Source organism: Pavona decussata, unplaced genomic scaffold (assembly GCF_977016875.1).
Source record: "Pavona decussata unplaced genomic scaffold, jaPavDecu1.1 SCAFFOLD_51, whole genome shotgun sequence".
NCBI classification, from domain to species: domain Eukaryota; kingdom Metazoa; phylum Cnidaria; class Anthozoa; order Scleractinia; family Agariciidae; genus Pavona; species Pavona decussata.
In genome coordinates, this window is record NW_028145473.1 from 5,105,197 (window position 1) to 5,131,180 (window position 25,984).

A 25,984-nucleotide genomic window follows, 5' to 3' on the forward strand; every position below is an offset into this window, starting at 1 on the left:
CCCATTTCTGAATGACACACTTAAATCGGCGTGAAGTTGTAATGAGATCAGAAATCCACTTGTGGAGATCTCTGTAATCAAGGTTATGTAATCGGTTTGATGAAAATTTGGGAAAAAAAGGGTGACCAATACGGCCACCACAAAAAGCAAATGCCTCTTTATTCACCAAGTCAGATATGATTTGCTTGACAGCCACCTCCGGCTTCCCCTGGGTTTCTTGTTTGACTTTAACAGATAATTTCACATCTTCATCAATAGGCATCAAAAGTATATCTAACAGTTCTAACCCAGAAGCCAGTCGTTGAGCATTGCTCTCAGTCAGGTTTGCCCCCAGACCTCTCCACTCAGTTTTCACTGTCTTGTTTAGGTGTTCCATTTTTTGGTCCAAAGGGATGTTTTTCCCTTTCCCACCATGCTTGTTGAAACCCCGACTCCACTTAAGGCTTTGGGCGTCTGACTCTGATAGGATGGGAACAACTTTGGTGATGTACAACAGCACTACATAAGCATACTTGGAGTGTCCGCCTGCTTTGTAGAAGAGGAGGGCCATTTTGTAGATGTCCAAAATTCTGTTACCATCTCCGTCTTTGACAGCATCATTGAATTCAAATAGGATAAGCCCAAAAGCCAATTTGCCTCTGTGGTAGTTGTATAGATAGGCCTCAGTTTGTGTTTTCTCTGCATTGTGAATACAATAATCGTGTACCTCTCTTTCATGCCTATAAAGAAAAGTTATAGCTTCCATCAGCCTTGAATTGAGCTTTAATTTTAAATTTATTTGCATAATTCATTTGTAGAGCTAAAGGAAGACTATTAAGTGCTATTTTTTCCCAGCTACATACAGTGAACATTGATAATCACACAGGGAGAGAAAATGCAAGAATTTATCAATGTGCTGTTGATCTGATTACCATTTCACCACCATTACAGACTTGATGGAAAGCAATTAAAAAGCGTGTGATACCTTAGAATTTAGAAAATAAAGGAAGTCCCTAAGAAAGCTTTTGTTATGATTAATTTGAGATCCTGTTGATGACAAGAAAATTGCATTTTTTTAAAAAACACATTAAGGCAATGATTTTTATTTCCATTCCCATAAGATAATATTAAATTGTGTACAACCTTTATAAAAAGGAGTGGTACATAAGAGCAAACATTTTGCTACAGATACAACATGACAATTTTTTAGAGGTACCTACAATTTTCTTGTTGCGTTGGTAGTGAAGACATATCCACAATTTGCTCTGCACTTGAAGAAACCAAATGCATCTTTTTCTCCATGGCCAGAATCTGCCCTGAGGTTGTGTACATCTACTTCATGTCTGAAACAAAGTATAAAATTAAGGTGGTACTGGAGGCTAATTTTCGCATTTTTGTCACATATCTACATGAATCATATTTGTTGAAATACTTGTTCAATTTTTATCATATTTTCACATGTAAAACGTTTATGTATGTAGTTCCTGCAAAAAACATTTTCAATATGAAAGAATGAAAGGAATTTGTGAAATTTGAGCTCTCAATGGGCGTGGTTGATATCTTCCCAATTCGTGTTTTTGAATGTAGCTTAAAGAGAATTCATTCCACTTATTTAAGCTTGGGCCATCTGACACATATCATTAAAATCTAAACTTTGGTAGGAGTACGTCACAGAAAAGTCAAATGGAAACGAATTACCACTAGGAATGTCATCAATGCACCCTTACGAAATAGGCAATGAGGCTATGAGTCTCGCATTCGCAGCCATCTGACGTACTCGCACAAAAATTTTCTTTCACTAATGTAGTTTACGTCTGCCAAGTTTCTAGTCCATGCTATAAATCAATGAAGAGATATTGCACTGATCCAACTCCCACCTTTCTATCAACATGTATTTTTTTCTCAATATTGGGCTGGAATCGTCAAAAAATCAGCTCGAAAGCTTTTGTCGGCTTGGATTCAATGGCAGCCATGTTTTTTTACGCCTGTAATAACAGTTTACAGCGGTAAATCATCTAAAACGGTCCTTTTTAGGCCCTCTCTTTCCTTTTACGGGGTGCTATTTTTCCCGCGAAACCAATCAGGAGAAGCGATTATAAACAATGACACCTCTGCATAGCAACGGCACCCGCAACAGAACCCCAACAGTGTTACGGCATTGAATCAAACAGGCAAACACGTGTGATCGAAGAAGCTAGTTTAGAGAGGAAATATACGTTTAAAAAAAGGGAAAAGTATAAGTGATGCCGCCGAGAAAGTGGTTACACACTATGAAGGAGAAGTCCGAAAAGGCTAACAAAGCTTGTGGTTCAGGATCACAGTCGAGGATAGGGCTAGATTTTGATAAGTTGAAGGAAGCTGGCTGGAGAATCACGCATTTCTCTCCTGTTTTCTCCTGGCTTCGAGATCGCCGTTAGACTGCGAGCAGTCTCTGTCTTCTCCTAATTTTTGGAGCGCGCATCTAGCGCATGATAGATCTAACGAGCGGCAAAGCCGCATAATTTTACCGTCACTTTTCGTGCGTGATATGAGGGGGAAAAGTACGGTTGCTCGCATGCAGTCATAGATCGCTGTCGTTGGATTACGCTAGGCGACCCGTATCTGTTCGGCGTTCCAGCAAACCTGAAAGAAAAATATTGGAATAGCGTGTGCTGTTGGGTAGTTGGCTAGGTGGTGAAAATAAGAAATAGCGTTTATTCGTAAAATTATCGCGCCAAGAAGCGAATTGCGATATTACTACAAACAATATTAATCATGTAATAGACTGCTGAGATGTTCAAATTACTGGTTTTGAGGAAATTTCCGGCGTCAAAAGCGTCCATGTTTCCATTTCCTAAATTGTCACCACTGAGTTGATCGCAAAAGATGATGTCTTTAGCGAAGACAATAATTTTATTTCATCTATCTAGAGATCCAGAACGGTCTCATCTTTCACATAAAAGAGAGCACTATTGACAGATCTCTCAACATCATACTCTTTGGGGAATTGTACACGAAGACAACACAAGGATTTTCGCAGTAGGCAGTCCGTGTTTTTTTCCGCGAAAGACCCCGTAGAAACCAAACTTCTCTCGCTTATTACTCGTGAACGCTTCAGTCTTGATCTCTGAAATTTGGCGTACATGTCCCATTTTAAGTAATCTCCCATATGTTTAAAAAAGGTCATGATCCGAAAGATCCGATTTAGCCTCCAGTACCACCTTAAATGAGATTTATACACATTCATTAACCATACATATAGACAAACAGTCAGACTTTTAAACATTCCCCTGCAAAGGCTTTTGGAAGAGAAGACATGAAATAATTACAATAAAAAAATAGATAAAAAAATGTCCTTATTCTCTGTATTTTGTCCAATTTAATTAAGCACTCTCTCAACCCCTTATAATTACTGCCTTAGATTCCATATGCATCATTTGCTAGTATAATGAACTGTATAATGAGAAATCTTTTAAATTGTTACTGCTCTAAGTTACTAACAGAGGATTAAACTACGAGTGGCAACCACTTACTGAACTCTGCTATTATGGTGGCGATAAGTGCGTCCACAACCGGGTTGTCGACATTGGAATGGTTGCTGATGAGCTTTGTGCAACTCCTGTGTCTGTTCAACAAGCACTGTTACTTCATCAGTGTTGAATATGTATTTCTCCAAATACTCCACTTAGAGGTCTGTAAGCCACCTTCTTCTCTCAGACCTAGCCTCCTATTCACTGGGAACATCACGATTGGGATAATCTGGTAAGAAAAAAACAATAATTTCTTTTTGGATTGCAGTTTACCAATTTCTGTGTTGACATAAATTTTTGTATTTGTGTCATAGGTCATGCATATGATATTATGGAAATATCAAGTGATCATGTAGTGAAATATAAACCTGTGTGGTCTTAAATTTATTTAGATCTAACAAGAATGTTTAAAAAAAATTGTCCATTTGATAATTTGATCCCTTCTTTTTTTGAAAATTATAAAATTATTTTTAGGGTACCCTTCCCAAAATTTATCTCCCTATAAGCTACACAAAAAGGACATACCATCTACTTTACTCATTCCAAGCATTTGCATGAAGGAAGCACAAATGTGTGCTTCCACTTCTCGTTGATGGAACTCCTTGTACTCATTGTAGTGATTGTGCACCCCTTTTGAAGCATTGCTTTTGCCTGTTCTGTTCATGCTTGCTCGACTAGTTCCAACTTCAGCTGACGAACAATCTTTGACAAACATGGATCTCTCCAACTATATGAAATAAGAATAGCGTTTGATAAGGTTAGATTAGAAAATATCAGGTAGGATTGGATAAAAGCAGTTCACTACCTTTGTACTTTCTGTGGTATGCATAACTGGGAGAGAGACGGGGAGCAAGAAAAAGTGCACGTGCCAGACAGGCTACCTATACTTGTAAAACCACTCAGTCGTGTCAATTAACTTACTACCCAGTGTCTCTCACAACTATTCTACCCAAAATTCCAAATAATATAAAAACCTTTTTCACTATCAACAAATACCATAAGACCTGTCTTTTAGTAGGTCGAGGGTCTAAGATCAGGTGGCTGACATGAAAGGCCTAAAAGAAATTGTAATTGCTACATCATATTTTTACATACAAGTGAACACTACCTCATATAAATTTACTTTAGCATGCCAGTCAGCTGCTTCAGGCTGTATCCCTTCCAGTCTCTCAAATTTGGTTAGACCATCCTGGAATGTCCACTGCGAATTGCGAGCTCTTTGTTCAAAAAGCTGGTTTCCATGAAGGGGAACAGATTGTAGAACTTCCTTCTGACCTCCGGGGGTGGTTTTGCATGGCACATACTTCTCATGGTTATTGATGATTAGTTGAGCCATCTCAGCAGCAATGTTGGGATTTTTGAACTGCAACCCTAAACAGCACTTGAGATAAAGAAAGATAACATGCACAAAATTGAATTACTTGAATGTGTAACTTTAACTCCATAAGTATGCTGGGAAATGGGTATAGTGTAGAATGAGTGAGGTAAAAGAATCTTAACCATGTGAGAGGAAACGTGAAATATCTACTTACAAATGCAGATTTCTCTGACATTTCAGCAGTGTAGGGATGAGGTATGTGATGAACCACAACATCCTCCAAATGCTTGAATGGTTGAAGAAACTTGCATACCACCCTACTGACGAGGACTGCCCAACGACTCTTGAGTTGCTGCTGCACATCTTGCACTGGTAGAAGTTCTACCAGTTGGATATCTTTAATCTTTTTCTGAGGTGTCTGTGGTACTGTAAGATCACTTTGTAACCTGTCCATAACTGCAAATTGATGTGTCTAATGCACTGATTTGTTTGTGTGCTCTTTAGACCGGATCCTTGCGTAGGTCATGTGATCTACATTATCACCCACAATTCTGTAAGAAAGCAAATTGCTGAACAAGTTTTGCTTAGCATCTTACATGTATACTTTCTACTAGAGACTTACTGACACTGTACTTCCTGAAATTTGTTATTTGCCTCAAGCACTGTTCATGGATGTACAATGTATAAAGAAACAAGTCTTCTCCAGAGAGACTGAAAAATTAGGCTACTTTTGATATTTAATTTAATTAAGTATTTAGAATTTGGTTACTTTATTTCACCCAGATGAATGGTGATGATGAATAAATTTAACCTTGTGTGTCAGGTCATTTCCAATTCCCGGGGGTGTGTCTGGGGGAGGGATAGTAATAATTTTAATATTGATTGAAACCGACACGCATTATTTGCACTCTCTTGTAACTAGGGAACTTCTGGTTCTGAAGCTCGACAATAGCTTCTTTCAGCACTTCACTGTCTGACGAATCCTCCTTCCTTCGTTTCCTTACGACTTCCAAAAGATCGATACAGTACTTGAAGACAATGGGGTCGAAGTCGGGTAGCTTCTCAAAGTTGTTTCGTCGAGTCTATGTTCACTATAAATTCCATTTCCTGCTCTCCCACGCCAGTGACTGGAACTTGCTCAGCCTGAACACTGTTGAGCAAACTCAATGCACCAATAGTTTTTTCGATGTTTGTTTTCCAAAGAAGAACTTTTGCTTCGAAATTCTCGCCCATTTGCTGCTGGAAGTTAACGACGCTCTGTGGTGACATACACACACCTAAACGATTCAGACGAAGAATATCATTGTGCTTAACTCCGCTGTGAAACAGAATCGTTGACAGGCGATAAGCGTATGCAGACAACTGCTCATTTCTGTAGCGGCACAAGGAAGCTGTAGCTAAGGCCATTAAATTTGTAGATTTCGTGAGTTTGTCTTTCTGGCTTTTAGCTTTTGTTATTCCACAAGCACCTTTCATACAAGCATGCCAAACTGGACAAAACACACTGATTTCGTGTACGAAGATCCTGTTGCTGAAAGCAGCCATCTCTTCTGGTTTTCTACCCTTAAGAATCGTGTCAGATTTACTTAGAGCCTTAAATTCTGCAGAAATAGCTACTCTCGTCGCCTCCATTATGTGGTCTTTAAGTTTCTCGTGCTGGAATGCGTGATTAGCAGCGGCCTTCCAACTTTTCACCGCTAAATTTGTAATCAGCGATTTCGTCGATTTATCAAACAATTTCCGAACTGCAACCTCACCACTTGGATACAAAATTACCACCTTTATCTGGGTTTCTGCTTTTTCCGCAATGTCTTCCACATTACAAAAACTTGTCAGAATATCGTCAGCTTCTTGTTCTGGTAATGTGCCGACGCTGGTGATTTCTGTGCTCGTGAAATCAAGTCGTGAATGTTCTCTTGCTTGGGAAAACAAGGACTTCCTCGAATTAACCTTTCCAGGAGTAATTTCTCGTTCATCGCCGCCGATTTCAATGACTTGCTTCTTTCCCTTGATTCTCTCTGGCGTAATGGTGGTTGGAAGGAGTCTTTTGTTATGATTCTTGCAACTCACATCTTCTGTAGCAGAAATCGCTTCCTCAACAAACCGGTAAAGTTCTGTCGCATTTCTTATTTTACGGCTACATGGTATGCAGACCCTTTCCGATAGATTTGGATTTTTAGTTACTGGCAGCCTGATTGTGCCACAACATTCTGCTAAAATCAAACTGGGGCTTTCTTCCCGCGATGTCGGCGAAAATAAGTTTTGAAATGACACTCTCCTTCCCGCAGCCTCAAAGTTTGTGCCACAGAATCTACAATTCTTGTTTTGCTTGCCTTCCTTGGCCTTTCTCCCTCGCTTACAAATTTTTGTTGGGGTCACCGACATGACATTTATCAAAGGTTTTTAACTATTTTCCTGGCCGCTTCACAAAGGAATTCAGTCTGCATGTGGCACATTCCTGCGTGAAATCAGTCATGCAGAAAAAAACGCGCGCCTGATTTAATTGCTTTTAATTGGTGGATGAAGTGACAGTTATCACTGATAAGGTAATTGCATTAACTGAAAATCGTTGGGCGGGAATGGAGCAAATGGGGTTCTTGTGGCAGGCGTTCCCCTTCTCCCTCTCCCCAATCCCCGCATTTTTTCTCGCCTCCCTCGCTCCCCTTCTTCTTCCCCAATTACGCCGGCCACGCAGGCTAGGCTAAAGAGATGAAGTGATTCTGCAGTTTTTGCGAAACTAAAGTGACTACTCCAGTCCTGTTGGTATTTTCGCCTTCGGAATGTGTTGACGAATGTGAGTCTTGAGAGGTTTGTGTGGGCGGATGTCCATAAAACGCTTCTTGCAAAAGCCTGGAGCATTGACGTTTTTGTTCACTAGTAGTTTGAGAAATATAGTGACTCAAGCTCCTCTCATCTTTGTGCTTCGTTATCGCACAAATCTGTGTAGCATCAACTCGACGTTGATATAAAGCTGTTATTGTTGAGGCCCGAATGCAGTGATTCATGTATCTCTCTGACAACTCAAGTTCATTTCAAAACAATCTTGATTCAGCTTTTTTAAAGTGGTGGTTAGGGGTCTGAAAGAGAGCCTGGCAGCTTGGATGAAGACGACTAATGTAGAATTTGAATGAACCCACCGGATCAAGCGGCGTCGAGTTCTCGTACATACATACATCAGAATAAGCTTGGCCCTTTTGCTTCGACCCTCCTTGATAGTTCTTTGTCTGTTCTGTCTGTATTTCTGTCACATATCGGGCCCCAGAGTCTTCTCTTTTTATTCCGAATGATTGCTTATAGAGCTCTCGCCAGCCTTTTCCTCCGCGGCGACCAAAATGAAAACAAAGTGAAAACCACACAAACTGTAGAAGTCGCTCGGGATCTGCCCAAGAATTATTTGAGTCAAGACCTTCAGACAAGTAACCACGAAGCTTCAGCATATCTCCAGCGGCTATCGAAGATTTGTGCATGGGTTTAGGATTCATCTCTTTTGTATGCAGCTTGCACTTGGCTTCAAACATTTTGTTCGCTGAAAGAAATTCGCTGTCTTGCGTAATGTTCATACTCCTGCTTATCGCAGCTGAAGTCAATTGTGGGTGGATCGCAGCTCGAATACCAGTTAGAGTACTTGGTGTTAGTGGTTGGCCTTTTCCCGATTTAACTTCAGCGTACATTTCCGCAGTAATTCATTTAGCTCAACCGGTGTTACACAATTGAAGTCAACTTTCAGCTTTCGTTTGTCACACCATTTCTCGAATTTTTTGATCCCTCAAGAAGTGGCTCCCTTTGTATTTTCCGCCTGACCTTTTGCTTCTAATTTGTCCAAATCTTGTAGCCCCAAATCTGAGTTTTGACTGCTAATTTCTTCCATTACTTCAGTTTTCGCTCGAAGACGATTCGACGACTGTAAAAACTGCAGTTCAAAACCGGAGTTTTGTAAATGAAAAGTTAGTGAAAGGGAATGAAATTTAGCGATAGTAAATGAGTTTTGACGACAGCAAATGAGTTTTTGCGACAGCAAATGTACAACAATTTAGCGACAGCAAATACAACTCAGTGAATATTGAAACATTTGGACGACCATAGTGACAGATACATCTGCATGCACTTTTTCTGTTGCCTGATATTCTTGGTACGTCTTCTGATGTTCTTGGTACTTTTGTCACGGAGGTGGCAACCAGGTGGCAGTCATTCACTAGTGAAGTAAATGACTCATTAGGCACTCTGCGAGGAGATCCGTTTAAGGAGGGAGAAGGTTTCAATACCTTTTAAAGCTTCTTTAAGTTTTTCTTGAAGGTGCTTCTTTGGTTTCTTCTTCCAATGTTCATTCCATTTATCAACAAATTTCAGCTTTTCTTTGAGCTTCTTGACTGTTAATTTAACCACATCAACAATAGTCTCACCTGTCAGGTTTTTTAATGCAACTGCATCTTAAGCATCTTTCTTCGACTCAGCACAATACAGAACATCCTTGAAAACCGCTATTCCAATAGGGTGCTCCAAGCAATCCATTTCAATCGTTACATTCGCTGGCTAGTGATTTGGTCGTACTTTGTACACTTTACCATGCACAACGTCGCTGACAAAAACATGCCCTGATGAGACCACCCATGAGCCAATGGGTGTCTTAAGAACTTCCTTCTTGTTATCATCTTTAAGTCTGTTCTTCTCAGGCATCACTGTATGCGTCACTGTTTCGGCATTTTGTTGAATAACATTCCTAACTGTGAGATTAGAAATTTGCATGATTGATTCAATATCTTGACGATCACGATTGCATACTGCACTTAATGGCAACAGTAGTACAATGGGTGAATGCAAGTTGATGTCATTTCTCAACTCCCTCAGCTGGACCAGGTTTATGCGATAATTGTTAACAAACAGAAACCAGTTAGAAAAACTCTGCCTTTTTCTTTTTGCTACATGCACAGCATCAGAGACAGGAGATACAGTTGACAAGAAAGGGTCAGATTTCTGTTCTTTCTCGTTCATCAACTGCTTCTAGGCACTAGCATTTCTCGACTCTGGATCCTCGGAGATACAGATAAGTGCTGCTTTTATGCATTGCATCCCCTTTTCCATGCAGTTTGTACAAGGTCTCAAAGCTGGCTCAATCACCACTTGACCTTTCTTTCTGGACACATTAGAAACTGCATGTAAGTCAGTGCAGTCGCTCCAATGGTTACAACAGTTTGTAGGTACCCTATTGCTTGTGGACATTTAATTGTGCTTCAGATGGTTGAGACACATTTACTACCCTCGTTTCGTTTTTCAGCATAGCTAAAGTCTCTCCGGCTGTAAGTCCTTTCGATTAGTGATTCACCCCAACAGGCAAGGCAAATTTTGCATCAACGGTGGCCAAGCACATAACCTCTGCCGCTTGTACCATGCTAGCTTTCAAAGTCTCTTTGTCTGGTTTACCTTTATGTACGAAACCATAGTTCAAGTTAAAGGTGCTTCCGATTAGCTTTCCCTGCTTGCTATCATAAAGCAAGCCAGATTTAAGCTGCATTGCATCTTTTGCAAGGACCACAGGAATGATCTTAACTGTTTTATCTTCGTATAAGGTAATTATCTCACTATCAGCAGCACTTGACAACTGCAGAAAACTTTGAAAAAATGGAAGCAAGTATTCCATTTTCTGTCGAGTACCCACCGTACATTTTATCACCAGTTGTTTTGCGGGGAATGGGCCAATTCCATTTTGTCCAGTCAAAACCCGTAATTCCACCAGAACCTTCTCTGTCATGACCAGGGCCTCTCAATAAGTTTATTAACTTTTCTGCCCCCATGGTATTCTAGGCTTTCAAGAAATTGCAGGATTTCACTGTCCCACTGAAAATGTATAGACTGTGGTTCTCTTGTCTTTCAACGAGCCAATTGACATAATTAATTCTTTATGACATTTTTTAGTACCACATAATACATACTTTGCTTTGGGAGAACCCCAGAATTTAGGAAAGATTGCAACTTTTGAGCAACTTGGTCAACATTTCCAACATTAACTCTTTTAAATCCACTCCTAACTTTATTTGCAAGATAGTGTTTGTTGATGTCAAGTTCATCAACACCATCACTGTCAGTGTGTTCAAATGATGACAAATAACGGTCATCAGAATCTGACTCGGATTAACATCAAGCTCCATTTCATTATTGGTACAAATTAAAGGTTCAAGTCTGTTTCTTCGTTGGATTGAAAGTCCTCAGAAAAACATCTACAATAAGAGAAAAATTCAAATTTTAATACAAAAAAACCCTACCATTACAATTTGACTGTATTTGTTTTAATATTCTGCCTGAAAGAAATAAACAGGATTCTATGTCTTACATCTCATCAAGGTCCACAGCTGTATTTGAATCCAGATCGAAGCTATCACTAGATTCCAAAGGGTCTATTTCAGACTGTTCTGTGTGATGTTCTTTTTTCTTGAAGCTTCTTCTGCTTTTCAAAACAGTTTGTAATAGACAGTTGCACTTAATCTTTCTTTGATTGCTTGCTTCTGTGTTCAAAACAATCATTCCAATGCCCTGAGGACAATTGAAATTTATGTCAGAAAATTAAAGTGTTATATTACTGATTTGAGCCAAAATGAGAAGTATCATCAAACATTTTATCCGTATAGCCTATTTATTGTTGTGTTACGGTGAAATCTTACTTGCTTTAAAGAAGTTAACTGCTTGTCGTTTGTTGAGCATAACCCTTTTCTGACAAACACATTTAATCCGTCTTTCACTTGAAGGGACACTGTCACGGGTTGACTTGCGCAGTAGAGCTCACTTATGTTGACACGCTGGGAAGCTGTGTTTGTTTCATCCGCCATGATGGATTTGTCGGTAAGTGGAAATAATTTGCATCTATTTTGCATTTTACCAGTTCTTTTGAAATTCCAGTGACAAAGGAGTCTGTGTCTTTTTTTTTAGGAAGCTATATCTACTTCCTGCAAGTGTAAAAGTGCTTGCACTATGAAGCAAAAAAAAATAGTTCTCGTGGACGCAACACAACAGTACCTCGCTGAACGTAGTCTCTCATTGGTTCGAATACAATTACATTACCGTCATCAATTGTAAGTCGCTGGATATGCTCACTACAAGCCCCGATACCTCACACTCACACACGCGTGACATTTCTCGGCGGAAGTGTGTAAGTCTTCAATCTGGATGATTTATGGTTGCTCTTGTGTTGTGTAAAAAGTAAGTGTTCTAAATATGCTTATGAGTTTGTGTCTCTGTGTCATCTTGGCTTCGAAGATCTCATACTAAGTAATCATTGCAGCTAGAAGATGCGTATTAAGATGCATATTAAAATTGCTCATAGTCCGTTGAAATGACCACCTCGTACTAAGTAGTCATTGCAGCTAGAAGATGCGTGTTAAAATTGCTCATAGTCTGTTGAAATGACCACTGGTGAATGAAAACATCTGAATTATTTACTTGACCTTCATAAATTGAAGTTAACTGATAAGGAACTAGGAGTAATCGGTAATTAAGAGAGTCCATTCAACATTCTTGTTGCAAGTGAAAGGTTTATTTTAGAGCTTTGGCCATATGTGCATTGCTCGTATGTGGGAATTTTGTGCGGATGTGAAAAATATCCTGATAACAGTACTAACTCGACTTTTGTGAAAATTTTTGTTGGATTATATCTTCGCTGCATTGTAGGTGATGTCTGCTGTAAAGGAGAAATGGACTGCCAGAGGGACTGGCAAATGTCCTAGTTGTAGTGCCACATACTCAACTTTTCGCAAACCTCCGAATTGTGACCAGTGCAACTTTTTCCTTGGTGGGAGGTACGTTTCTGAAACTGTCAGCTGCAAAAGGAGAAAACTGGACAATCCAAGTGCAGTGAAAGTATGTACATTTGGTGGAAACAACCTATATTCCATGAAAGTCACCAGTAGGGATGACTGTTGTTTTTGTCTTGTTTCTGACACCAGTAGACTCTGTTATTACAGCTCATGCAAGAGCTTTTGTTCAGTTACAGCAGCATCTGGTCAGGAGGAGATGAACAAATTCTCATGTAAACATCTTGATGAAGTAAAAAATGCAGTAGCTGCAGTCAAAGAATACCATTTATCTCCCCAGCAAGTTTCTGAATATCCAGGGGGTAGTGATGTCCATGGGAAATGCTTGATGCAGTCAATCATGCCAAGGTGCTTGGTGTTCCTCAAGTCATCAGAGTATCCGAAACCAGCTATGCTGTTTGTGGCATGCCGGACACCTTTGCTGAAAATGGCATTGTCCATTTGAAGCAAGTGAATGGCACATTCTCATGTGTGGTGAAGAACTGCCATACTATTACTGGTGGTAAACAACTGAAGTCCCGCTATGTGTGTCTCCACATTCATTTGTGTCCTCATTTGAAATCGTCACCACTACCCACCACTGCTACATGTACTGTTACTGTCAACTCCCCTGTTTCAAGCTCCACTACTGCTGCATCAAGTTCCAACCCACCAATTCCTGTCTCTTCAAACTTAACTGCATCTATTTCTCCCTTATCAAGTTCCACTCCACCCAACATTGCTGTGTCAAGCTCTACTATACCCACCTGTGGTGCTTCGAACATTATTCCAATTGACTCTGCTTCATCAAGCTATTCTACTGCAGCCACCTCCAGTACCAGTAACTCAGGCTCCTCTCCCTCTGAACGTAACTCTACTGGCTCAACTTCAGCAACCTGTTGTCACAAGGACCTCTACTGTAAAGTTAAATTTGGCCAGCTGGTATCCATACCATATCCCACTTAATATTGTAAATGCTGCCCGTGATTGTAATTGCAATACTTGGAAAGTATTTAACGTTAAATCCGTTAGCCCTGTTATTACTTATATGTTAAGATGTGTCACTTATACTATTACTTAGTTATTCATTCCTACAATGTGATTTTAATTTTAAATTTTTGTTTGCCGTTGCATCAAAATTCCTTCTTCTGCAAGAATCTGTCCGTGACGCTGCTGACTTGTACCTCAGCCTGAAATACCCCCTCCTCTTTTAATCTGTGATACACCTTATACTCTGACAGGTCACATTGATCAGAGGTGTCCGGATGTTGCAGAACAACTTTGGGGTGACAATGTGGGGTGCTTTCAGAAGCCAGTAATAGGGAAGTCACCTATTAAAGTGAGTGCACTAGTTGATAATGTATACTCAATCCACCATTTAGTGAATTATTATTTTGAGCTTTTCAAAACAGATTGAGCACAGCCATGTAGTTACATAAATTTACAGGTAATGGGTTAAAACTGGAGTTGTATAATCCATCTTCTGTCCTTTTAGTGCAGCTGATCATTTTTTTAAATCACACCAGGGACTAAATACAAACCATTCTTCAAGTTTTGTAAACAAGCAGTACATTGTAGCTGATGTATTTACATTGCTAAATGTAAGTTTGTCTGTGGTGAGATTCTTTGTCCCATCCAGACTAAATATAATGATTATTTCACACTAGCCACCCCATAATGCAGTGTAAATCTGTTTAATGATTGTATGTCATGCATGACCATGGATTGAGTCTCTCACAATGTCTTACTGAAAAAAGGCAATGTTCCAGGTGCAAAAGAGTTCTCTTGTCAACAAATATTGTGGGGAATAGACATGACATTTCATTATATAAAGGCCTTAAACAGATTGCAAGAAGCGGCCTACAAACAAATTGCAGAAAGTATGGAATATTTGTTGTTGTTGACTGCTGAGGGTACATGCTTATTCATTATTGACAGCAAGAAAAAATGAACCCAGTCAAAACAAGCCAAAAGATTCCAGCTAAAAGCTATGATTTTGTTTTGAACCCTGGTAACATCAAGTTAATTTTTTCTTCCAGGTCAGTGTTCCAGAGTTAGTAAGCTCAACTTTTAAAACTAACCTGGCACAGGTTGACCAAACATCCACATGGCAACATCCTACAACTGTCCAAAAGAGGAGGTTTATTGCAGGTGATCGATTTCATGCTGCTGTAAACCCCCACAAGTCCGACTTGTGTGCGTATCATGACATCAGCCTGTTGGAACAAAGTAATGGCATCAGAACCAGCTACCAAGAGAGTTCCAATCATATCAAGAACAGACGCCTCCAGAGCTCAACTGTTCAAAGCTCTTTTGTACATTTCCTGCATAATTACCTGATGGACTATTATGGAAATGAACAAAGTATTACGAAGCAAAGGTTAACCATTTGAGGGAGTGTAAGCCATCTGTGTGGTGGAAAAAGGTGAAAAAGCTCAGCGGCATGTCACCTGCCTCAGAAACGCAGGACAACACCAGCAAATACTGCGACACCTAGGTTTTTCACCTGGTGTCCTGGCAAATTACATCAATTCAGCGTTCCTGACTCCAATGCAGGATTTTGAGCCTCTTACCCACAATCCTTTCGACCCACCACAAGCCAACAACGAAAGTCATGCGGTAAATATGATATTGGAGTTTTCAACTTTTATGAAACTATCTGCACTCAACCCCTCCAAGGCACATGGGCCAGACGGTATCCCGGCATGGTTATTAAAAGAAAACGCTGATCTCCTGGCGGGTCCAGTCTCTGCGATCCTCAACTCCTCGTCCCACGAATCCCGCCTTCCGCCTTCTTGGAAAGAGGCTGACGTAGTCCCGGTCCCAAAACAAAGACCTATTAATGACATTAACAAGCACCTCCATCCGATTTCCCTTACGTCCATCCTGTCTAAACTCGCTGAAGATCACATTGTTGAGAAATACGTTAAACCTGCTGTGTTACAAAGAATTGACCCTCGACAATTTGGAACTATTCCCAAATCGTCTACTACACATGCCTTGGTCAGTATGATGCATAATTGGCTTGTTAACACCGACGGAAATGGTGCCACGGCAAGAGTAGTCCTTCTTGATTTCCGTAAGGCTTTTGACCTTATCGATCACAGTGTTCTTGTTCAAAAACTAACAACATATGATATTCTGAATCAAGTCAAAGGTTGGATCGTTGACTTCTTGATGGACCGGAAACAAAGAGTTAAACTTGCTCAGGATTGTCACTCTGAATGGCGCTCTGTGCCATCCGGTGTCCCCCAGGGAACAAAATTAGGCCCCTGGTTATTTCTTGTCATGATTAATGAATTGGACACACCAGTTGACATGTGGAAATACGTGGATGATACATCTTGTTCCGAAATAGTTACAAAGGGTTGTGAGAGCAAACTCCAAGAAGCTGTGGATGACCTTTCGAGACAAGCGAGTCTCGATGGGTTCCAATTGAATGAGGCCAAGTGCAAAGAACTTCGAATTGGTTTCTCCAATAGCAACCACGATTTTGAACCCCTAGTCCTAAATGGCAAACCCCTTGAATTAGTCACCAGTGCCAAATTGCTAGGCGTGACCATTAGCCACGACCTAAAGTGGAACATGCACAGCTCTGAACTAATTAGAAAATGTTCCTCTCGTCTCTACTTTTTACGTCAACTCAAGAGATCCGGAGTGGCACCAAGTGAACTGGTGCAATTCTATGTGACATGTATTAGGCCCGTCCTGGAGTACGTAAGTCCTGTATTCCATCGTTCTCTACCAAACTACATTAGTGTAGATTTGGAACGGATCCAAAGAAGGGCATTCAGAATCATCTATCCTGACCTGTCATATAGTGTAGCACTAGAAACAGTTGGCCTACCGAAACTTCATGAGAGGAGAGAAAAGATTTCAATCAATCTGTTTGACGAGATCGTCTGTAACCCCACCCACAGTCTCCATAGCCTCCTCCCTCAAAGGAAGAGTTGTAAATATGCACTGAGACGCAAAAGTGATTTCACTCTCCCCCTATGTAAGACCGAGCGTTTGAAGAACAGTTTTATTTTTAGCCATGTCTATAAGATGTAGATATTTTCTCTTTTCCTCTTTGTTATTATATTTTTAGCCATGTTTTTTAAGATGTAGATAATTTTCTTATTTTCTCTTTTTTATTTTTAGAACTTGTAAATATCCCGTAATTCAGCTTATGGCTGCAATGGTGTTTTATAATAAAGTATCCATCTATCTCATCTATCTGTTCAAAAGCAGATTAATGATATTAAATCTATGTTGGGACCCAACCAGGTGATCACCACTGGGCTAGTGGTTTGTCCATGTGGAGTAGTGATTCACTGTACTTACTAGCCCTCTGCCTAGCAGTAAAAAACGTTAGTGTTAAGCACTGCTATATTGCCATGACATTATTCATTTAATTAGGATTGCCGGGCATACACTGTAGAATGGTGTTTCCTCGAGTTAGATGGCACATTTATGGCGGTTCATGTGAACCCAGTTCGCTTTTTAGTAATATGGAGGTGAGGACATAAGGCCTTTTTCAAGGTGGGGTGTATTCTGTGAGGGGATCATAATAGACCCCTATAGTCCTCTGATATTACTCAAGCTACATGTACTAGAAACTAGCTACAAAAAAATCCCAATTTATCAAGTTGTAGTAAATTTCTTTTCCATGAAACTAATTATTTTAGGGGTTAGTAGAGTAGGAGGTTGTTATCACTAGCCCACCATGGTTTTACTAGTCCTGGGCTAGTGGACTTGTGTTAGTGTCGGGCACTGGTAGAACGTTGATCCATATAGGAGGTGAACACTTTATATCATGTTGAACAATTCTTGGGAGAAATTAGGTGATCACAGATGTCATTGCGGGGCATGATGCAATGTGTTATAGTGAACAAAATCTCTTTTAGGAAAGGCCGGGTACAAGTCAGACATCACAGATAGTCATACTACAAGCTTTCAACATGCTGGGAATAAGCATATTACCTTCCTACTTTGCCTTCTTGCAGGATTCACTGCAGTACCTTGAGGAAAAAAGGATATGTTATTAGGATAATTTTCAAAATCAATCTTTTTAAGTATAAAGCTGTTTAATTGACATGCAGGTTGCATGCTGGTGAAAAAATAAACCTTGATGGTGTAGAAACTGATAAACATCTCAGTAACATGACAGTGAACGTGCCTTTTACTTAACCACTTTTTCTCTCTGGGAAGTTCTGTCAATGCCAAGCATGACTTGATAGTAACCTTTCCCTGGGCACTACAATGAAAGTATGCTCATCTCTTCTTAAGAAGAAAATGTACTGACAACCATACAATATGTATTTATTTGTTATGGTTTTAATTTATCTTTGATTCATATTTTTTCCTTTGTGTCACCACTCATAATCATCTAACAAGAGTTTACTTTTCATGTGGAGAACGTGACTTTTATACGAGAAATGTCATTTGCTGACTACCTAATCATCAAAAGAGCAACAAAAACAGTACACAGTCATCCTCATCTGGGGTACAGTCTAAACAATGATTTTTTCGAAACTTTGCCAATAGGAAAGCAGATTATTAGGGAAATGTTACAGTGTGAAATTGAATTCTGTTTAACAATTTGACAGAAAAAATTCACAAGTTTTATTGCTGGTCCAAGGGAGACCATCATTTAATAGCCTTCTGACTTCTCGTGGGCTCCCTCGTCACTATTATTTAACAACTATTCACCCAAGTGGAGGTGGTTAGTGTTGGATATTAACTGAGCCGGCTAGGTAAATAGCCACCGCTAACCACCAACACTGAGGTGAATAGTTGTTTTAGTATATACTAAAACAGTGAGATAATATACACCACAAAAAATTAATTTGGATCATTTCTTCACTTTTCACGGATGCAAACCGGGACGCCATTTTCTCTTGAATTGCCCGGAGGTAAATAGCACAGGATATTTGGAGTTTGACGCACCAATCAGCGCGCGCCTTCGACGCTATCCACTGTTTTAGTATATACTAAATTCAGGTATTCTCTATGTGTATGAAAAATATGTAACTAAAATATGTTGGCAAATAAATGTGGACCTTGAATGTTACAATTTGTTTACTTGCTGAAATCGGATCTACCAAGAGACATTTTTGAAAACATTTCCAAATGAAATTAATGTTTTCAGCTATCCTCTAGGGCTTTGAAAGCCAACTTTGTTGGTTGTCATTACTAACATGTTAGGTGCTAATTAACTCTCAATACCTGAGCTTTTTTCTTTGTTTCACATACTAGCATTTCGTTTTCTTCTTCTTGTGATCTTTGCTGTAAAAAATTGCTGTCTTTTAATTACCTTCCAAAAATTTCTACAAATCCCATGCTATTTGAATAATAGCTATGGCAGCCCGAAGGTCTGCGGTGTGGAGTATTTATGATGGAAACTATTAGATTTCTCTCATGCATTTCATTTGTAAGGTCAAAATGTTTAGTGGCAATTACTTGCTGGTGCATGGGCCCATGAATGTACATAACTCCAACATTGCACGACATGGTGCCTGTTGCTCTCCCAATTAACCAAATGATTAATCTAGGTTGCATGTTTGCCTTAATTGCCTTGGTTAACTTTTATATCGCACATCCATCGCACAGTCTATTGTCAGCTGTCCCAACCAGGCATCCGCAGACCAGTAACATCTGACGATATCAAGTGTAGGTCCCATCAAGGTTGCATTATTTTGTTACAGTTTACAGCCAACCAGGTTGGGTTATTGACAAATTATTAGAACAAGAAAACAAGCCAAAAATTTGTAGCTTCTGTTTTAGGCTACGCTGCATATATATTCTGGTAGATACATGTATATATTCAAAGGGATTTCTTACCTTTTTACAAGTGCAGTATTTAGACCCATTGGTTCTCATTCTTGTTGTTTGGCCTGAAAGGCCATGAGAAGATCAAATCAATTGAAATTATGAAGGTAACAAAATCGATTGGTTGTAATGAGAACTAAGGGACCGTTCATTTTTTATGAGAGAGGGGGGGCTGGTGGGATTTGGGGGGGCCACTCGGAAAAAACTGGCTTGAGAGGCCAGCCGAAAAAAATGAAGGAAAGGGGGGGGGGGGGGTCGGACGAAAAAATTAGATTAAAAATAGGATAAGAGATGTTTACCAATTTGAAGAAAAATTGTACTCTTTTATTTATAACAAATATGCTAAAACAGTTCCAGGGTAACAAGAGCTTTTATATTTTATAAGGACAGTGAACATACCATAATAACAGTCTTGAATAGCAACAAAAGGGGGTGGTAGGCCTTCACGGCTTTAACCTCATGCCAAAATGCTGCTTATTCCAATTAAGTTGTTTTTATCTGCTAGGTAGATTATGCTCTGGAAGGTTCTGCATTAATACTGAGCAAATGTGATTTTAGCCGCATGTTTCACACTGAGAGGTCATGACATACATATCGATTGACTGTAGTTATTTTTTCTGGTCGGCAGGATTTGCCCTCTGATGCAAGCGCATTTTCGTTGACCTCTTTTGAAGCGTAAAGCTTTTTTATTACGGCTGAATAAGGTTTCCAATTTTCTCCAAAGTGCCTTCTGAATCTGAATAACTAGGCGATTTTCTTTAGTCCGCATCAGAAGAGCAGCAAGAATGACAAAGTGAAGACAATTATGGGACACTTCCTGCAGATGAATACTGTCAGAACAGGTCAAGCCGAAGTGAGAGGCAGCAATGAATCAGGTCAACTAGACAGCAGTGGTGAAAGCAGTGAGGGAGAAGAAACTGATGATGATTCATGGGGGGGGGGCCTTCCAAAAAATTACTCTGATGAAGAGGGGGGGGGGGGCATGCGAACAAAATCGGAAATTGGTTGGGGGGTCAAACAATTTTCAAATTACACTCCTCCAAATCCCACCAGCCCCCCCCCCCCCCCCACCCCATTAAAAAAAGAACGGTCCCTAATGCAGGGTATCCGAACTACATTATGCATCAGTTGTGTGCAGAATTTCATGCATTATTAGCATGTGTACATATTAAAGAAAAAACCAGGTTTTTATGAGGCCTGGCTTGTGAGAAAGACAAATTGTGTCTTTCCTCAGAAGCGAGTATTGGTGTCAATCAGCTAGTTATCATGATTTGAAAGTTGGAGAGCTACATAACATTGACATTGAATATAAATTTTTAAAATATAAAACTGTACTAACTGGGTGCAATACAGACAGTGATATTACTGGGAGATAAGTAACTTCATGTTACGTGTGCGTACTGATAGTTATTTGTGAATGAATGGTTTCGAACCTTATATTTTAATTTTTTTGGCACCACATACCAGAAGTACCTTGGCGGGTCATGACACCAAAAGGTCCATCAGCAAACAACTGCCTTACAACAGTAGGAGGCTCTCTGCTCTCTTCAAGGCAAAATGATCAATTAACAATTAGATTATGAGCTCAAGATTTCTATCTCGTGATAGTTGATGAGGGCATAGCCTGAGTCAACTATCCAGCCATAGGAATCGAGAGCGAACAATCTAATTGTTTTAGTATGAATCTACTAGTCGTTCAAAACTTAATCGAAATCCTCTTCAAAGACAGTTCGAAAATGCTAATAATTGGCCGTAATTTTGCTATAAAGTGCAGACGACTACACTACTCACTATCTACCACCGAATAGATAGTGAGTAGTGTAGCCAATCAGAGAACAGCATTCGTGATAGAATGCTAGTAGATTTATACTTAAAGTTATTTTTTTCCCAAATCTTCTAGCTCGAAGGGAATTGCGAGCTTTGAAAACAGACAACTATTAACCATTTTAGCAAATCTCTAGGCATTTAAAATATTGCCATTCTGTTATAACTAAACACTTGCACAACTGAACCTGGGATTAAAGCTTAAAATGTGAGCATAAATTGCAAAATTTGCAATTCAAGGATATCAATTAAGGGTGGTTTTCAAGGATATTCAGTCAGATTATGGGTTGTAAAAGAGGTTCTTTCAACCAAAGTCCTGTCCTTTGTGTGCTTCTGTTATTGTTTTCCTGCCTTTCAGTGGTCTTCAGTCACACACGTAGCTGGCCTTCGCCTCTAATCTATGTAAAAACTAAATAGAGCCTTGGTTGGGCTTAGATGGAGAGGATATTAAGTAAAAGAACTTTTACCACAAACGAAGACAAAAATGGCGGCGAACAAAGGCTGACTGGTGCAAAGGAATGTGGTTGAAAGAGACGCTTAAGTTATCTACTTCATTGGAGACGACAAAACCTGGACAGGGGGGGCCATGATTCCATCAAAGGAATTCATGGACCAGCAGTCCAGGTTTAATTGTCCTCGCCCCTCAATTACATTAATTAATAAAACCTGAACTGTCACTGCTATAAGGAGTAGCACTTGCAGCAGCTGATCTTTCACTGCTACTGCTTGGGCCCCCGGTGTTAGTGTTGTCACAATCTGCATAAATTGAGTGAATATTAAACAATTAAGCTAATCTATAGGTATTCTTTAATGACAGTCATTACATGCTATCGTTTCATTTGATTTCATCCATAAGTTTGTGTGCTTGTCTTTGGTGTGAAACCTTGTTTACCTAAACAGTATTTATTTGATACCTTAGAGTGGTGCTTATTGAATTTTCGCTGTTTTCATCAAGTAGTAATAATATGCCATAAAGCAATAAATATCAACAAAATTTTGCATCTTAAAAGATGCATCATTCTAAGCATTATGTTCACTGAAAATTTTTTCAAAATACTAAGAAAACTTGTCCTTCAGTGAAGTCTCTAATATGTCATTTAGGTCAATTAGCACACTCTTGGTTATTCCTCTTGTGCATTTCAGTTTTTTTGGAGGCCTGGGTTGGCGCTTATTTAAGGCTGTACCTTATTAACCTTTTACTACCAACAGGGTGAGAACTTCTAAAACAAAATGATTATGATGATTATAAATTACTGATCACAAAAATTCTGTACCTTTACTATTGCTGCTTCCTGGATTGTCAATTACAGCAGTTGGGTCTTCACTGCTGTAATCACCTGGATCTGTGCATGGATTGTCAACACAGTCTGAAGTAGATTAATGATATGGATTGATGGTATTCTTGGAATCAATATTATGGTGATTATAAACATGTATTACTTATTATAAACCAATAACATCAATTCTTTTGGTAATAAAATTAAACCATGTTTTTCTCTACGTTTACCTTTTGCGGCCTGCATCCGTTTGCCAGCTTCAAGACCCTGGTGGTAAAAAGGTATTTGTTTGAATGAAATTTAAAGTTATTAGGAAACAATGTTACGATATACAGCCAACCCATGTGTGCCAGACAAGCTCCCATAATCAACCACGAGCTGGAGGTTTGACAGACCAGTTTAATTCTGAAAGAGTAAGATCGTACCATGTCAAAGGCTTTCCTCTTCCTTGGTGTCAAAGTTATGTATCTTTGTCTTGTTTTAGGTGTTAGGTCCTGAAGAAAAAAAGAATCATTTATAGTATTTGTCAACTTTATTTTTAAATCTACTTGCCTGGAAAAAAAAAACATTTAAAGGATTACTCTCAAGGGAACACATAAATGATATGAATGCAGTCTTCATTTGGGGGTCTGTCTTTTACTAAGTATATAATAAATTTATGCTTTCTACGTATATCCCTTAGACTTGCCTGTGACACCCCAATGTTGTCAACAGGTGACCTTTCTGATGGTCTTGTGCCAGATTGCCTCTCACATTCTGTTATAAAAACTCTAATATTTAATAGATCAATACAGTTGATTTCAACAATAACAGTGATTTCATTTACTGATTTCATGTATGGTGATTAGTTTCTTGCTCTAGTTTGGTGCAGCACCTGTCAGAGTGTGATGTAAAGAGTCAGGCTCAGGAATGATAATTTACACCAACTTCCTTAATTTCAAAATTGCCAACATAATAAATTTTATAGCAGGTACAATGTAACATCACAATTTAGACAAGCATGAAACTGAAAGCTAAAAGCAAACGTAACCCTATAAATAACAATAAGGAGTCCAAATAACAAATTTAAAAACCCAGGCTAAATTCAGTTTTAACCCATTTTTATAAGAACCACACTTGCCTAAAATTTGGAAACTACTTGCTCTTTTTCTTGGAAATCACTTCAAAATGTTCACTTTTAGGGATATGAGATATGTTGGCATTGTTGATCCTCATCTGGGCACCTAGGAGCCTTTTCACTCTAGTTGCAGTGTATATAACTTCCAGATGTTGACAATCATCAAATATTTATTGTGAGTCACAATCACATTTAAATATTGATTACTAGTATAAGAAAATAAAGGCTGATTACAACTAAAAACTCTTTTAGCAACTCTGTCATCAACCTGAATTGCCTAAAAAAAATTGTCGTTTATGTATTAAAACCTTTTAATACTTATATAGGCTACCCTGGGAAAATGCAGGTTCTTACTCTCAGGTTTTTAATGTAGAGAAAGATGAGGTTTACAACTGAAAACCAACATACCATCTATGGCTTGCTTGAGGTTTTGTTCCATGGCCTTCAGCGTCTTTTCCTCCTCTGGAGTCAGTTCAGGCATACTGAGGTCATCCTCACTTGGGGCCTCTTCTTCTTCATTAGGTTTTTCCTTAATCACTCCTGATACTTTTTTGATCAAATGCCAGAAACATGCAAGAGAATTAACAGTATCAACGTAGCATTGTTTAGTTTTACTCTCGAAAAGCAAACTTTAATAAGTCTGATTGGCAGTCAATGTGTAACCAATTTTTAATGATCTCAGAGCAGCTGATTTCTGCTCTTTTTTTTGCAAACATATCTTTTAAATGCAGGACTAGAGATTAGGCATCACAAAATTAAGTGCTATGTATTAATATATATTTTCGCAGATGCTTAAATTAAGCTTTGGTAGCAGTCAAGGCATAATGTTGCATTAAAATATATACCTAAGTTAATACTCACCATATTTGATGTAATTTGTAGTATATGGCCTTAGGAACAAAAAGGGTATGCGATATGCCCTATGTTGAACGGTGTTCTCGCGCTTTGACTAATTACTCAGGGTACCATCTGAGTGTCTACAGAAATAACACCCTATTGTTGCAGGGTTTTCCTCCATGTCCTCATACAATCGTCTTATTTCCTATAAAATGACATCAATCATAATCATTTTTTCTGTGTTAAAGAAATCATATTTTAAAAATTTTAAATTCGATGAAGCAGTGGCTCCTGGAAATGTACCGGTACATACCTGTCCCGAGAACTCAGACTCTCCCACCCACCTTTGAGTTTTTGTTGTGCTTCATTTTATTCCATTTTGGCGGCTGAGACCCCCATCCCCATCGGAATTTCCCATGATCTTCATAGGGTGGGTATGGCATTTTCATGAACAATACATTGTAATTTTAACTTAAGGTTTAGGTGTGCTTTTAGAGTGCCAAAGGAGTCAGATTTTAAATGTAAGAAACACATTTTTTCTCAACAATATGATCTGAAGTATTAATTTATTAACATAAGGAGTAAAACATTCCATTCCCTGGTCTCAAACAGTGTACACCAAATATTACAGGGCAAGGTGCCTTGGTGCAGCAATTACCCAACAAACGTTTTGACAAGTTGAATGTCCAACCAGACAGTAAGAATTTCTTTGAACTGTAACACTTCACACTTAACACTTACTCCACACATCACCCGGCGACATAGCATTTCTCAAAATCCTTGAAAGGACAAATGCTGCTGCCAGTTGAAATGCCGGAGTATTCTGTCCAAAGCATTGGGACAAAGTATGGAACCTTAAGTTAGATGGAAAATAAAATATGTTCAGCAAGAAGTGCTATTGGCAATAGGATATCAGCTGATCATGAGACACCCAAAGGTACTGACAAATAAAAAAAAATCAATTGGCTTATTATTTGAAACTGATCTAACACAACTGATTTAAGGAACACACTTATCCAATTAATCAAAGTAATAATAACAAAATTCTCAAACAATATGCCACTATCTGATACATGATTGTCATATTTTAAATGGAATGTTTATTTAAGAATTGATTCATGCTTAGCGCGCGTATATCGAGTTATGGATGCACGCGGGAAGTTTGGAGAGCACGAGAGAAGCGTAAGAGTTGCTCGAGGCGTAGCCGAGAGCAACTCTAGCTTCTTGAGTTCAACTTCAACGTCCAGGCTAGCATTAAGAAATTCTCTAAATGCATTGACCATATTAATTTTGCCACAAACTCTACTGCAACCAGTAATAGCAGTGACGAATTTATGTATTATTGATTTGTAGTTTTTTACTAGTTACTGTACTTTGATTGGTCATCCTCTTATCTGCTAATGCATTGTCTAAGTAATCTTAATTGTTATCAATATATTTATTTTTACTTATCTATTTACTAATGTATTATTTGTATTTATAAATAGTTACAGTAGGATAGATTTATCGATATTTATTCATTTAGTGTTAAG

The 25,984-nt window shown here is 39.0% G+C and overlaps 2 protein-coding genes across 2 annotated transcripts; both read right to left on the minus strand.

Annotated features, from left to right (window-relative positions):
- Positions 1-404: 404 nt before the first annotated feature.
- LOC146481199 (uncharacterized) lies at positions 405-14,771 on the minus strand. Its single transcript, XM_085108867.1, has 7 exons — positions 14,666-14,771; positions 5,021-5,357; positions 4,597-4,869; positions 4,014-4,215; positions 3,492-3,717; positions 1,200-1,322; positions 405-719 (listed from the first exon to the last, which is right to left on the minus strand). The coding sequence occupies exons 2-5, from the start codon at positions 5,258-5,260 to the stop codon at positions 3,686-3,688; spliced, it is 747 nt and encodes a 248-aa protein (XP_084964993.1). The 5' UTR covers positions 5,261-5,357; positions 14,666-14,771; the 3' UTR covers positions 405-719; positions 1,200-1,322; positions 3,492-3,685.
- On the minus strand, positions 14,666-24,651 carry LOC146481200 (uncharacterized). Its single transcript, XM_085108868.1, has 13 exons — positions 24,477-24,651; positions 24,024-24,161; positions 23,187-23,254; positions 22,924-22,992; positions 22,729-22,765; positions 22,496-22,588; positions 21,888-21,977; positions 20,862-20,942; positions 19,410-19,462; positions 18,795-18,854; positions 17,758-17,823; positions 17,550-17,587; positions 14,666-14,800 (listed from the first exon to the last, which is right to left on the minus strand). The coding sequence occupies exons 2-12, from the start codon at positions 24,094-24,096 to the stop codon at positions 17,576-17,578; spliced, it is 702 nt and encodes a 233-aa protein (XP_084964994.1). The 5' UTR covers positions 24,097-24,161; positions 24,477-24,651; the 3' UTR covers positions 14,666-14,800; positions 17,550-17,575.
- Positions 24,652-25,984: the final 1,333 nt, after the last annotated feature.